At 42.2% G+C, this 15,855-nt stretch overlaps 1 protein-coding gene across 3 annotated transcripts in view; it reads right to left on the reverse strand.

Annotated features, from left to right (window-relative positions):
• Window positions 1–15,855, reverse strand: part of AFF2 (ALF transcription elongation factor 2) — a 1,055,119-nt gene that overhangs the window by 806,800 nt on the left and 232,464 nt on the right. For 2 of the 3 annotated variants that reach the window (XM_069612763.1, XM_069612761.1), the window contains exons 2-3: window positions 10,641–10,773; window positions 1,733–2,614 (exon numbers count right to left, since the gene is read on the reverse strand). In XM_069612763.1, coding sequence (XP_069468864.1) covers window positions 1,733–2,614; window positions 10,641–10,773 — 1,015 coding nt within the window. The remainder of the gene's footprint in view (window positions 1–1,732; window positions 2,615–10,640; window positions 10,774–15,855) is intronic. The other variant, XM_069612762.1, reaches the window with a different exon arrangement.

Below are 15,855 nucleotides of genomic sequence, written 5' to 3' on the forward strand. Positions count from 1 at the left end.
ATGATCTTTACACATGGTTCTAGTGAAAGCAACATTGTCATGCCAACACTAACTTGGGCCAAACATGATCTCATTAAAAGCCAACTACATGGGCTAGCATACCAACGGCAAGCTAGAAAACAAACTAATCAGAAGATCTTTTTTAATTAAGATCCTTAAATGAAATTCAAGAGGAAGCATTCACTCATACTCTCAATCTCACGCTTCCAATATAATCTCTTCATTCATAAATTGAAAGATCCTTTGACATCCTGGGCTGGAAAATTATTAAGTCAAAACAGCCAAAAACTGAAGGATGACAAGGGAAAATGGATGAGAATTATAGTAAAGACGGGTAACAAATACATTTCACATTGATAAACTGAAATGTACGCTGCATTCAGAAGGATAGCAAAATACAAACATGCTTTGAAAAAATGCACTAACAAAATAAAATGTCTGCTGCCTCGAACAAAACTTCTAAATGCTATAGGTTCTATCAGGAAAAATTACATTTCACTCTTCCAATAAATAGTAAATAATCTTTCAACATATTTCTAGGAAATATAGACTAGAGATTTGGTTCCGTATAAATGCCCAACAACATTCTTCCAAACAATCTCACCCCGAAACATAGAAAAAAGAAGACATACGTTAATACCTACACACCTATCTCAAAATCTGACCCCATCACAGTAGTGAAGAACATGAAGTCATCCCCCACACAAAAGCACCTGTGTCCAGCATCTTTTCTCAGACAATATGGGCCATTTGGCCCCAAACCTTACAGATGTCTGCAATGCCTATCTGAAGCACTGTTGTTGTCAATCTCTGATGCCAATCAATTAGGACCTTTGAAATGCTTTCTAGTTTGTGACCTCTCATGCAATACTAAGGTCTGGCAGAGAATAAATACTTTACATATCCAAAAATGTAACAAGGGAATTATCCTACTCTACGACCATCTGAATTCAGTCCAACCATGGGCACTAAAACTATGTTGCTATATATTAAAAATGAACTACTAAAACTTTGGATTGGAACCTTCCAGCACCATTCCTTTATAGCCCTTTGCAGACTATGGCATTAGCGATTGTAACATTCGACTCCATCACTTCCAACACCTGATTGGTCTGGGAAGAATGGTATTGCCCAAGTTGATCATAGATGATTTACATGAGGTTGATTTGACCGCATTTAGGGAAAGGCTTTTCACCGCAAATATATGTGCGGGTGGGTTTGGGTTAATAAATAATATAGGCGTTTTTGGGGGGTTGTGGTGGTCTCCCCGTATATATTTGCAGTCAAAAGAACTGTCTTTGGTCAAACAACCCACATCCAGATGAATATCTTGAATGGATTAAATCATTCTTATAAAACCACATGTCTCAAGTGAAAATAGGTAAGTTCATATCTGCTTCATCAACCTTTCCATGTACCTTTTCTCAAGGTGCATTCCCTTCACCTTGATTATTCAATGCCTACTTAAGACCAGTGCCACCCCTAAAGGAAGCTTTGGAATTAACTTTCAACTTTATGCAGATAATTCCCAGATTATGACCCACTTGGACAAAAACTCCAAGCACTCTCATGAAATCACAACCGTGTGAGGATAATTACAAAATAATACTTGTTCCAATTTCTGTAAACGTTCCCTATATGAAGTCATTTCTAATTTAAAACGTATCCATAGAAGTGCATTTTACAATAAGATGCTTTAAAGGATGTAAGATAACTCTATGAAGCAACTTACTTCACTTGTCTGTGGGAGTGGGAGCTTTGGTAGTTTGTTCTTAGCAGTAGATACACTGCCTTTCCCTTCCAGCAATGTTCCAAAGGACTGGTTGTTATATGCATCCTCCAATTCGATCAGATGTTTTAAGTCTGGGGATTCATTGGGTATTTGGTCCTGACCATCCATTGGCCGTACATAAGCAGTCGGCTTTTGTTGCATCATGCTTGGTTTGGGGTGAAGCACAGGAGGAAAGTTCTGAGTAGAAAGTCCATTGTTTGCAGTCAACACAGAAGTAGAAGGCAGTGGCGATCCCGAGATATGTCCTACACCCTCTGGCTCTACTGGTGACTTGGAATGGTTACTTTCTTTGTAAGCTTGTTCGACAGTCGATAACTTTGAATGGTTGTGCCTCCTTGAATGGGAGAGAGCCGCTGCTGAGTCTTCTATGCTCCCATCTTGATGCTGCTCACAACTGTAGAGTTCTTCAAACCTGCCTTGTGACAGGTCATGAGAAGAGCTGTGCTTTGTCCTGCTCAGCTGTCCACTGTTTTGACCCGACTGCCCACTGGTGGTGGTGTGGCCTCCACGTGACCACTCCGTTCGGGACTTTTTGTTGCTCTGGTGACTGTGCAAAGCTGTAGAGTTTACCAGTGATGAAGAAGGTGGGGGCGGCATTGTAGACGATAAAAGACCACTGCTTTGTTGGCACTGGTTAGTTTTGTTCCTTTGTTCGTGGAACATATTTTGTTCAGTTTTCTCATTCGGTGTCTGGGGCACTTCATTCTTAGGGATTCCTACAAGATGGGTCTGGTTGGATTGGTTGGTTAGAAAATCCTTCATTTCATCATAGTTTCCCAATGTATTCTGGACACGGTTTGCCAGCGCATCTCCTCGGTTTGTCTAATTCAACAAAGAAAAAAGACAATAACTGTGAATATGGACTTTGCAAGAAAGACAGTTTGCTAATGCTGAAAAATATGTAAATGTTATCTTATTTCTCTACTGACATCGTATTTGCAATAATGTATTTTATGCATCTGTTGGTTATTGAAATAGAGGCCACAGTGGAATGTACAGCCAATGAGATTAGAGTTCTGCAATTCATGGACGGGGGAAACAAACAAATAAGGTATCAAACACATGTAAAAGTTGGCATATTTTTATGGACCAATTAAAATGAACTCTCTGGATGGCAGTGATATAATGAAATATGTATGAAATATTATTTAAATAAATATAGTTGATTGTAGCAAAACTATTATTAATTAGGGCTGAAATGCGAACAACTCTCCTCTGTAAGTAAAATAATTACACTGTGAGGAATAATCAAAGAAACAAAAAAACAACTTGTATAAAATACATTGAAGAAACAAAGCGCTTCTGAAAATGCTTTGTTAAAACACCTTGTCCAGATGTCTTGGTTATAATTATCCTTAATAATTTACGAACATATTTTGTAAAATGTCTGTAGATTGTGTAAATGTACAGCAGCACAATAACATGATACGTCATATTAATCTTAAATTGGGGCGTTGGATGTGATGTGGCTATTTGGAAAGCCTGGATGCCTTTGGTGGTGAATACATCAGTGAAGGTTCTTGCAACGCACATTGGGGTGAGCTGAAGAAACAAATCCTGGCAGTAGGCGGGTGGGTGTCTGCCTAATTCTGCATAATAATGCTTTGGGTCCAAGAAAAAGTGTAGCCGCCATGTTTACTGTTCGGCAGTTTACTGGCAGCAGTTGCTCTATAATCAGTGAAGCACTGAGCTTCTGTTGTCTGACCACCTGGGGTGTCCTTCCACATTTCTGATTTTGAGTATTTTCGATTCTACATTTTGGCGCTATGGACAACAATGGCTATTCATGTCAGACAGAGTCATCCTCATCTATATAGCTGACCCAGTTGCCACCCTAAGTATTTGGTGATTCACCACCAGGCAGCATCGAAGCAGGGCATCATGGGATCAGTATTAACATACCAACCATAGCCATTCAAATGAAAGGAGCACACAATGACCACTGTGCCCTTCTTTTCAAAATATTAAATGTAGACTAGAATGATTAAATGGACAGGGGATTCAAACCTAGGCAGCTGATCAAGTGCTATGCTTCATGGATAGTAAATACAATAAATACTATTACTTATGATGAAAGGACCAAAAGCTATATAGTCAGAGGATGTTTTGTGAATTATTTTTCTTTGATACCCTTTCCAAATTAAACATTGCATATGTTGGAAATAATGCTAAATGCTACATTGCTTCATAACTACTGAATTCCTTGTAAATCTAGGCATACTATGCTATAAACGCATAGATGTTTCTTGTTGTGACCATTTCAAATACATATGTGTTCACCAACTCTGGCTGTATTTTTACTCGTTCTCCCCTTTTCATACAATGGATTTCAGGATGTGTTCATGACAAGAGGCTGTTTCTTCTGTTCGCACTATAAAGTGAGCTCTGGTACCGTGCATACTGATATCATCACCGCTTGTACTGAAGTAGGTCTAGAAACACGCAATGTTGCACTCCCTAGTAATGGTTTTACCTATCACTGAAATATATTAAAAGCTCTAACTGTTGAGCATTTGATTTTTTCTACTTACTGCATATTTCTATTTGAGCATGTCGGTTTACCGGAGAATTGGATGACCACCACGTGAGGTTTAGGAAATGTAAATTCATTAAATTGAGAAACCCAAAATATATGATCAATGGATCTATCTGAAGCGGGTTAAATCACCTATTGCAATCTAATGTGTGAACAGAATCAGGTCAGGTGCCCTGCACTTATACTCACAGATATGTATTTAATTAAAATCATATTGGTTAATGCATTCAGTAGAACCATAATTCTGTAGTTAGAGGGATAACATTAAAAGACTGAGGGGGTCATTACAACTTTGCCAGTGTGGAATTGAAATGCTGCTATTACCGTCTACCGGCATGTTTCTGCACCAGCAAAATACAAGGTTGCCGGGGGAGTGGAGGAATTACTTCCAGCTAAGAGTTGAGTGTAATTCTGACACCCTACTGGACAAATATAGCCAGTATTGCTGATAGCAGTAATCCAAGCAAATCCCCTGTGGAATGGGGATTTACTACCCTTACCGGTAATACCGCTCCATTTGCCGGTATCCTGGCAGATTTACTGCCAGGATACCAGCAAAGTTGTAATGAACCCCTGAGAGTTATGCTCGCCACACAATGATATTCACGACGGCCTGGAAAGCTGCACTGTTGCACTGAGGTCAGTTCAGGTCACAGAAGGCTGTTTCATAAATAGAAAGCCGAGAGCCAAAGCACTGCAAGAAACAGTAGGTTATTCATGAAGGTGGAGGGAGTGGTGTTGGACATTAAACCATAACAAATAACCTTTGTATCTCCTATATGCACATGTTTTAATTCTTCAAAAGAATGTGTTTATTAGTCTGCTATCTGCATATGGAATGAGGTTGTTTGGAATATTTAGAGAAACCTTTGTTCTTATAACACATAGCAGCTCATGTTCCATAGAGGCATAACATGATTGAAAGGCGTAAAAGCCATGAGTAAGGCTTTAATGCTTTTCAATCACACCCCACTACATTTTCTTTCATTTGTATGGCGGAGAGGAGGGGTGGAACACAACTTGCGTTTCCACCGCTCCCATCCTCTCCACCAAAATAATGCTCCCCCATCAGTGCTGGGATGGATTTTCATGCCGGTGCAAATACTGGAGATCCCTATGGGGTCCGCCTGTTTAATGCACCAGAATAAAGCAGGGAGACACCATGGGGATCCATTGTACAGGGCCCCTGGGATATCACCATGACAGGGAGTATGTATAATTACAATTAAACCCTACCTGACATTCTTGCATGTTGGGATGGTTTACTTTCAACTGGGAGCACTATTTACAACACACTTGGTAAGCTGTGCTCCCAGTTGAAATGAAACCTTGCAACATGCTCACATGTCAGGGATGGTTTCATTTCAAATGTGAGTGCCGCCTGCCTGAAAACATGGCAAGCGGCCCTAACAAACAAAAGTAAATGCTTCATTGCACATCAGGCAGCGTTTACTCACTTTGTACTGCGGAGTGCAAATGTGAAGGGCAAAAGGTAGTCCACCCAGCAGTAAAAATGACGTTACTTTGGTGGCAGGGACCCGTTTATATTAAAGCATAAACAGAACAGGTCCCCACTGCCAAATTACTCATTTATAGAAAATGAGCGCCATATTCTTCCCAATCAGTGGGGGTTGTTACGACTTTCGAAAGTCGTGGCTGGGTCCGGGTAGTCGGAATGGGGACTTACCGGGTCATTCCAACCTTGGAGGACCCGGTAAATCCTCATTCTGAAAACCATTCCCTATTCCCATTCGAGCCCCCATAGGGCTCAATGGGAATGGGGAAGAAGATAATAACGGGCCCACAAATAGCGGCCCCGTTATTAGCTCCCTGGTCCCTTAGCGGCTCTCGCAACGGGCAGCTGGTAAAACCAGTCGGCCTTAGTGGGACCCGCTAAGGGACCTCAGAATGCGGCGCTAGGGGGTTAACGGCACCGGCATCCTTACCGGTGCTGTTAACCCCTTACCTACGGCCTCGTAATGAGGCCCAGTAAATTCCATTTGTTTCTCACATTTTCCTATCATATAATACAGGATATTTTGTACTACAAATGCACACACTTGGGAATTTGTAGCAAAAACGTGTGCACATGGGCCTCATTATGAGTTTGGCGGTTTTAGCAGTGCTAATATTACCAGATTTATTTACTGTTACCACCAATGGAAATAGCAGTAAAACCACACAATTAAACGTGTCTGTTAATACCCATGATATAGTTACAGTGATCATCATTGTGGAATGGTGGCATGGAATTGCTCAGGTACCATTATACCACACTTTCTGTGGAGGTATTACCTGCATTGTATTTGAAAATACTGTCTGTTTTACCATTACAACCACACTCGTAAAGAGGCCCTAAAAAGCTGGCGTGAGTGACTCTAATAGTCAATCTTCAATCTCATTTCACACAAAAAAGATAATTTAGTGCATTCATTATTAATGTAACCCTCATTTGACAAATCTGCATAAATGTTTTCTCTACAAATATTGTCTACCTAAGTTTAATGGTGGTCCCACAAGTGTCTCCCAATCAAATTCCCAGAGCGTGCAAAGTAGTTGCCCAAGCATTGCTGCAAATATTATCATTCGATTGTGTGGTTCTTTCATAGTATGGTGTAAGTCTGTCAAATGTTTTTTTAAGGAATCACTCAAAGAAATCAATGGTTTGTCAGTTGTCAGTGGACACATTGTTAAATGTATCTGGTCATCTGATTGGGTGAAGACTCAACAAGTAAATGATGCTCCATTCTACACATAACAGGAGCTTGTATTTGAGAACCTTTTTCCTGACAATGTGGAATGGAGGACATATCATGCCCCTCATTGGAATCTTCTACCACCAGAGAAAATGATAGCATGATTTACAAGAATAGAGAAAGTACTCCACTAATTATTTACTTTTTCAAAAAGAAATAATGGCAACCTTTGGCTATGGGGTAATTGTGCCACTGTCTGCATACTAAAAGGGTGGGAATATGGGCATTTGTTTGTACCCTCAGACACCTATGAGAAGCAAACACATTATGTTTTTAGTCTTAAGAACACAGTCTGGGTTTGTCAACCTGTGTCATCCCTCCATGTGCACAATGCCCAATAGCGGCTCAGGCATGACCTATGGAGACTACATACAGAGTCCAACCTTTGCCCACGCCATATCTGTTATAGACCCTGAATTTATCTCAAACTTGTCTGAAGGTGACACCCTACGAATGCAACATACAAGGCATCAATACAGAGCATGCTCAGTCTGTCCTGTGCACACTTTGTTTGTGTGCACAGCCCTACGTACACTATATACAGGGAATATCTTCAGGCTCTGATCTTTCAGGACTTTACTGCAGACCCTGACCTCTCTGAACTATGCCTCTGTATGCAGCACATAGGGGATAATGGCAGACTACCATGCCCTGTGTTTCCTACAGACAGGGCATGGCCACATACCATGTCTGTCCTTTCTAACGTTTCTGGCCAATACCTTTAGAGGTAGTGTGGAAAGGCAAAGGCTTCTGGCTATGCCTTTTGGACAGTGAGGGCTAGGATACTACACATTTTCAATACCAATAGATAACAGTTGAAAAACATTGTATTTGCTTAATACTTGCACAGCATTGCTACAAACCATGCAAGCGGTATTTACTGCCTTTGAAGCATATATGCAGACCATTATTCATGAACCAAAACACATTGGGGCCTGCAAGCAGGAAAATTAGCAAAAGTGAGAAACCTAATCCATACCAGTCAAACATATGTATGGTTGGGAAAAAGAACAAAAGGGGGGTGGGAAAGACATACTGGCATACGGTAAAGGGGAGCATAAGTGTGCAACCCTAGTTAAAGAAGAATCAGGTCACAAAACTCACATACAACCAACAAAGAACATGATCACACAAAGTCCATTATTGACAGACGACTCAATCTGCAGGCACAGATAACAGAATCTTTGAAAAGCTGTTTGCATCAGTTACACGTTCTATGCCATTTCATTCGTAGGTTTTCTTAGATTACCCCACTAGAAAATGAATGGTAATGATATGATATGATATGGCATTTATAATGCGCCTATGCACAAGTGTTTTACCTTATTCAGATTAAGTTATTGAATTACTTTCTACCTGCATCTCCCCAGAAAGGAAATGTGTAAATTACAACATATTCAAAATGTTGCTGCCAAGATCCTCCTTAAATGGCTCATAAGGGATTATTCCATTGGCAGTGATACCAATTTAAAAGTGTATTAAGATAAGCTCCATCACAATATTGACCCTGTATTGATTTCAAAATAGATGGTTAGTCATATAACAAGGTGTCTACTTCAGTCATCTAATGCACTCCACTCTTAGATCCATAGCTTAAAGTGCCTTAGCAGGGAGAGCACTTCTCCTATCAGGCTTCCATTATGTGGATCTCCATGCAAGTAGCCATTCACTAAATAAATAATCTGTGCCTTTGTTAGAATGAGTCAAAAAAGTGACATTTCAACCGAGTCATTAATCATCTGCACCTTATGTCTCCATGTCATTTCTATCACAAAGAAACCATTAGGTGAACATGTGTTTCACAAGAGGGAGGTAACCTATCATCACATGTCATGTGGTGGCTAATGCTGCAGAGAGGTGCACTCAGGGCAATGCCACCGGCCACACTCTCTGCATAATAGTCAGAGGACATGGTCGCAGCCATATTCTACGGGACAATATGTAGAGGTGAACTGCACACTGACCATAGTTCAGGTGCACAGTATTTATTAACATTGAAGTCAATGAGCAGATGAGTTAGAGATTTCTTAGTACAAGCTACAACCCTTGCCAACTTCATCGTGAGCCATTGAGACCACTCGATCTTTATTAAATGGCTAAATACACTATCATGAGGCCCTTTTTAATACTTCGGGGTCTTCACTGTAAGATCATAATACTGAATTCTGTTTTGCTCTTTAATGCCATGAATCCTTCCCCAGCCAAGGATCCATACTACATGTAGTGTGCAAAAGGTTACCCTTTAAATAAGGCCGTACAAAGACCAAAAACGAACTGAATTTTAATTTTAATTTCATTTTGTTATGAAATGTTAGGCTTCTCTAGTATGCTTTCATTCTAGGCTATGCCAATAAAAAGAAGTGTAAAGATGGCATGAACACCTTAATTTGAAGTTATCATATGATACAGTTGGAAATCAGGAAAAGATTGTAATGTACCAGTTATGCTTAACTAAGGCCTTGCTCCTCTTGCTAAGTACTGAACACCATAGCGGACATCATTAAGGACACAGCATGTAGCATCATCACTGCAATGAACTTTATAGAAATAATTGTATTTGATTTATTTGTTCATCAACACATTTAGACAAGCAGGAGCCAGACTACGTTTCTCTATATTTACAGCATTAGTGGGTTCCTGAAACAAATATGCATGTACACACTCGAGAGAGAGGAATTACCCTTCATAAGGAGAGGTTTCAAGATGACTTCTCAGTGATGAAAGTATTAGGTAGAAAATCCTGCAGGGACATATATTTTCCAGTTCACCTAAGGTCAACCAAGTGAGATGTGCCACAAACTCTGCTGTGATTGGTGGAGGTTTTTCATATAAATATTAATAGTGTGAATTTGGCATTTGGATGCACACAACCCCTTTTTTTTCCATGCGGAGGAACATGAGTGAATGATTAGCCAAGCAATACTGACATAAGTTACATTACTTCCTAAACAAGTATTGGTCCTAAACATAGGATTCACTAAATGATTCACTAAGTTATTCCACAGACTTGCTTGCACTTTTCAGATAGTGGGCCTCATTACAAGCGTACCAGTCCAGTAACAACAGTGCCGGTAAGCCTATCGGCACCATTGTTACTGGACCAGCGCACTACGACTCTGCCGGCGGGTGCCATCCCGCCTGCTAGGGTCAGACCTGGTGGGCGGAACGGCACCTGCTCGCAGTTTCACGGAAGCACCGGCACTGTTGAAAATGGTGCCGGTACTTCCGTGGTCCCCATTACCATGGAGTCCTATGGGACACCATGGGAATGGGGACTGACAAAATTACCGGCTCCAGAATTCCCGGGCCACCAGGGTTGTAACACCCTTGTGTTACCGGGAAGTCAGGCACCAGTAATATTTTTCAAGTCTGGCGGCAAGCTGCCATTATCACTGGATGAACATTCTAAAACAGTGAACAATATGCTCTCACACCACAAAAGGAAACATTTTAACAAACAATTCAGTTATCACTATCTTTGATTTACAAACTGTGACACTTTATTTGGTCAAGAAAATAAAAAATAAGGGTTTTTGCAATTACTTAAATCACGTACAGATGAAAATACCTTGTAGGGCTCCCCGAACAGATTAAAGCCTGAAGCAAACAGATCTTCATCCTGCTGGACTTCTTGATTCCTTCTTTCCCATTCTTTCCTTTTTAGCGCACTCCGGTCTGGTTCAAAGTGGCTGTAGAAAAATAATGAAAGCAAACACCATAAACATGATAAACCTTTAATTGAGGAATATTGCACTGCACCTGATAAGCAATGTTATTGACAAAATATCTTTCTAAATTGAAAAAACTGCTTAACCAATGAATGCAGATTAGGAAATAAATGGCAACATTTGGCCGTTTAGAAATGTTTTTGCCACATTACATTTTGCAGTTGTTTGACTCCACCCAGAACACTTTGGTACTATCGATGCACCATGGCCTTATCTTAATAAACTGTGTGATGGCACTCTGTATGTATTCTGTAACATTTGTGAGGGGTTATTCCCTTATTTGCATGCCAGTGTTTCATGCCCTTCCTTGCGAGTGGGATATAAAGTGTCCTCCCAAAAACGTGTATGCAGTTCATTTGAGCCATTTAAAAGTGTCCAGCAAATTTGAAAAGATACACATAGCTGCTAGACAGCAATAATGTGCTCCTTTAAAATGTGTTCTTATGTGAATCCGCAAGTTACAAACACGTTCTGCAAATAAACATAAATCACATAAGGTACACATACTAAATAGGATGGTGTCCTGAGCTGTAAGATATCATGTGAAACCAGATGAGATTATTGCCATTTCAAATATGGGCCCAAAAAATCATATGAGCGCTCTGAGTCCTGCAGGTTAGTTTGGCGCTATACAAAAATACACTAGAATAGAACAGAATATGGTGCATGAAACAATTGGGCCTTTTTTGTTTTCCCATGTACAGATTATGTAAAAGCAATCAGGATAAACTACCCATTGTGATGAATCAATAGAATCTTTCCCTTCTCCCCAAGAGGAAGCTCCCCCATCCCCTCCTTGTGAGGCTAGGGAGGTGAGCCTGTTACGCAAAACACACACCCTAGGGGTCAAGGCAAGTGAGACTACCACTTAGGGGACAAAGACTCCTGCTCCTGTGAGGAACTCCCTAAAGCTGTGCACACCGTGGCCTACATGGGATGCTCTAAAATACCAGAGACCTTTAAACAACAAGACTGGGATGAAGAACATTTTTACAGACGTCATTGTCACCCAGAAAGAGAACATGTCCCTTTAAATCAAAGTATCCAATCCACTAGAACAAGTACATTGAATACCGAGTACTCAATGAGCAACAGAGCGCGAGAGGAACACATACACAGGCAAGAGACTGCCCCGAGCTGCGTAACAACTGGAGGAGGTGGAGGAGGCATGGGCAGTGAAGCCCACGAGTTTCAGGTTCACACTGTACTGAACAGGAAGAGGCCACAGTTATGGCAAAATCCCAACTGCACGAGGTCTAATGGGCAGAAGCCTCAAGGGAGGTGGTGCTGGGACCACGATGGATCCGGGGTGGGCAACCAGCCCGCAAACTATCGTCAATACCACCGCAAGAACAAAGCAACAAGGTGTCTGGCCATTCAGAAGAATACCAGGATGCCATGAGGAGAAGAGAAAACCTGAGGAAGGAAATGCTGGCAAAGGCAAGCTAACGGCAATACGGAGCAAGAGGGAAGCTCTACAAGAAACAGAGAGAGATAGGAATGCATATGCAGGAAAGGGAGGGCCCGAGTTGGGTTCGGCAGATGTAGAGGACCACGTGTCTAGTGGAATGCAGGTAGCATTGCTGTGACAAACCAGTCAAGTAACTATAGGGAGGATTAGCATGTTCTATAGGTGGTAGCCAATACGGGGGGGTGGGATTATGATGTACTTATTTTTATGCATAGTATTGTTAACTTGTGTTTTTTCTGCTATAAAAGATGTACCGTCTTGAGATAAGATGAGTTCTGTGTCAGTTTGGTTCTACGGAACTGTCTGAGAAACTTTTTCACATGTAATAAACCTTGTTTTCCATTGCAAAGAGGTGCAGTGGTTGTGTTGTCACTTGCATTATTTTTATTCTCTGTTTTATGCCATCCTCTCACAGTCAATCAGGTTGTTCGGATTGAGGGCGTTATCTAACGCTGCATGCCAGCATTCTGAGCAGCCTGTTGGTTGCTTCTGGTCCCCCAACCATATACCTCTTGCCCTTGGCCTATAAGCTCACATCGGCAGGCCCAGGCACATACACGCCAAGTTACATTTTTGAAACTTAGCAGCCTCCGCTCCTGCTCTGTATCCACCCTTCATTGACTACCTGCAGCTGACATGGAAATGGAAGTGGGGATGCCTGTGGAGTCCCCTGCCACCATTTCAATGTCACTCATTTTACTTTCATTTTTTTACGAGGAAATAAAATCATATATTTTGTGTCCTGTTTTTTTCTCTCACCCCTCAAACAGTCCACCATTAGCATCCTAGTCATTGAACCTGGCTTCAAATGGAAATTCTGCCATGTTTGGTGGGAAGTAAGTGAAGGCAATGGGCAGCTGCCAATGATAACTGGCTCAGGACAAATAGCCTCCAAGCACAGCATTATGAAGGTTTTGCCACACTTTAAACACGGATATCTCAGCAACAACTTAAGAAGTAGCATCCAACAATTTGACTTCACTTTACTTTCATTTTACTTTAGTTTACAACAAAGGTGAAGTCGCGTTACCGGCATGGGAGGGCTCGTCATTGCATGTGATAATCGAACATGCCCAACTTAAAACTCAGGAGTGAGAAATGATCCTAGAGGAAGGACACCTCCTGCTTCCCATTAAGTTTTAATAGTGAATAGGAAAGGAGATCAAATGTGTCCTAGTACAAGTCATGTAAACACTTAAAAAGAATGGTGAATTACCCTTTTATGTCACTGTGGTTAGACGTTTGGTTGAGTTCTAGCCTTTCTACCTTAATCTATTGCAGGCAAGGGGTTTTAGCTCATAATTATGTGGCTGTTTCAATCATGCATGGACCTGTGTGCCCAACACAGTGCAGTATTCGGATGCCTTTTGGCAAGGATCTTAAGTATAAAAGGCAGGCACACACTATGCAAACACGTTCTGTGTTTCCTTAATGGTAGTTTTGCAATCTGTAAAAAACGTACATCTTTCTGCACACAAGCTATGTGGTACTGCCGTACACAATTGAGCAAGGTCGCAAGCTAAGAATAACAGGACCTGTGGCCTAAACAAACGTATTGGAGACCCATACACAACTAAGAAGGAAAAAGATGGGGAATGGAATTATCTTTCATCGCCTTCGTAAAGTGTTAAAAATATAGGCAATATTAATGAAAAGGGCATCCCCAGACACTTGAAAACTTAAGGATGTCATGGGTTTCCCCCTGCCACAAATTCAGCATGTGGACAAAGACTAGGTACAACTGGCTATAGCATGGTTGCAAATTCCTTCTGCACACTCCAGCCGGACTGCCAAGAAACTACTGCCTGCAACCTTTACAAGACAACTCGTCTGGGATATCTTCTTAATCACATAGGCGCTGACTCACAGAAGAGCTTTATAATGGGGCAATTCCATTGGAACATGCTCTGTGAATAAGGCCCAAAGTCTTTAATTTACTATACAGCACAATTTCAAATACACATAGGCCCTCATTCCGACTCAGGCGTTAAGGGGTTTACGGCACCGTAAACGGTGCCGACCCTTAACGCCTGATTACAAGGTTCCCTTTGCGGGATGGCTTTTAATGGCTGCTTTTTGCAGCCGTTAAAAGCCATGCCGCAAAGGGACCTTGGCGATAATTACGGCACCGTAATTTACGGTGCCGTAATTATCGCCTTTCCCCATTCCCATTATGCCCTATGGGGCAAAAATGGGAATGGGGAAGGGGCCATTGGTGAATGGGGAATTACCGCCCCACTCACCTTGGAATGGGGCGGTAATTCCGCCATCCACCATGGCGGAATTGCAACCTTAGCGGCATGGACCATGGTGCTAATAGCACCATGGTCCTCCGCCAAGGTTGTAATGAGGGGCATAGTGTTTGCGTAAAAAATATTCAAACACTTTTGTAAAAAACATGCAAATGTCATCAGTGCTGTCTATTTAAACAACTAACATTGGATAGCTGTGTTGTAATCATCGGCAAACCTACACCCTCGTTTCCTGTCATTCTCTGTCCGGCCTGCCTTGGCCCTCTTCCTGATCCCACCTGTGAGGCTAAGAACCTCTGGGTCATCTTCGACTCCACACTCTGCTTTTCTCCTCCCATCTCTAAGAAGTCAAACTACCAACTGCACCTCCTCTGAGGTAGTCTTCCTTTCATCTCCTTCCCCCAGAAGTTCACTGGGCCTCATTCTGAGTAGGGCGGTACGGGATACCGGGCACCGTTAAGGAGACCGGTGCCGGTAATCACTTACCGCCTTACTACGAGGTCCCTTAGTGGGTCCCTCCATCAACGCCTGGTTTTAGCGGGACCCGCTAAGGGACTTCAGAGCTACTTATGGGGGCTCAAATGGGAATGGAGAATGGATTTTTCAATGGGGACTTACCGGTCCCGCAAAGGTCGGACTACACTGGTAAGTCCCCATTGAACCAGGTCAGAGTGGGTACCGGTATGGGAGGTAATCATGGCGCAAATAGCGCCATGACTACCACCATACTCGGAATGAGGCTCACTGTCTCTAGAGCTCTGGTTCTCTCCAGGCTGCACTACTGCAACAGCCTCTTTCTAAATCTGCTTGCCTATGCTCTCTGCCCTCTGCAACTCATCCACAATAGGACTGCAAGACTTGTCCTTGGCATCAAGGCCAGGAATCGTATGTCTCCAGCACTGAAATCTCTGCATTGCCTCCCGTTGGCTCTAAGGATTAAGTTCAAGACCCTCTGTATTGTTCACAAGGCCTTCTGGGGCCTGGGTCCTCAATACCTCCAACTCTCTCTTCGAGAAATACGTCATACTCGAGCTCTTCGCTCCTCCACCTCCAACTCCCTCAGGGTCAGTCGCTTCTCCAAGGAACGAGTTGGTGGTAGATCTCTTTCTTCAGCTGGGGCCTCCCACTGGAACAGCCTCACTGCCTCTCTGAAAATTGAGGTGAACCATCTCCATTTCCGGAAGCACTTCAAGACCTTCCTCTGTGCTTCTGCCTTCTCTCTTCCTCTCCCCTGCTGATTTCCTGGCTGATACTGCATTGGTCACCTGGCTACCCTCTGATTCGGGCCCAGGTCCCTGCCCATGCAGTTGCACATGCGCA

Source organism: Ambystoma mexicanum, chromosome 5p, assembly GCF_040938575.1.
Source record: "Ambystoma mexicanum isolate Mex_15411 chromosome 5p, UKY_AmexF1_1, whole genome shotgun sequence".
In the NCBI taxonomy this organism is placed as follows: Eukaryota; Metazoa; Chordata; class Amphibia; order Caudata; family Ambystomatidae; genus Ambystoma; species Ambystoma mexicanum.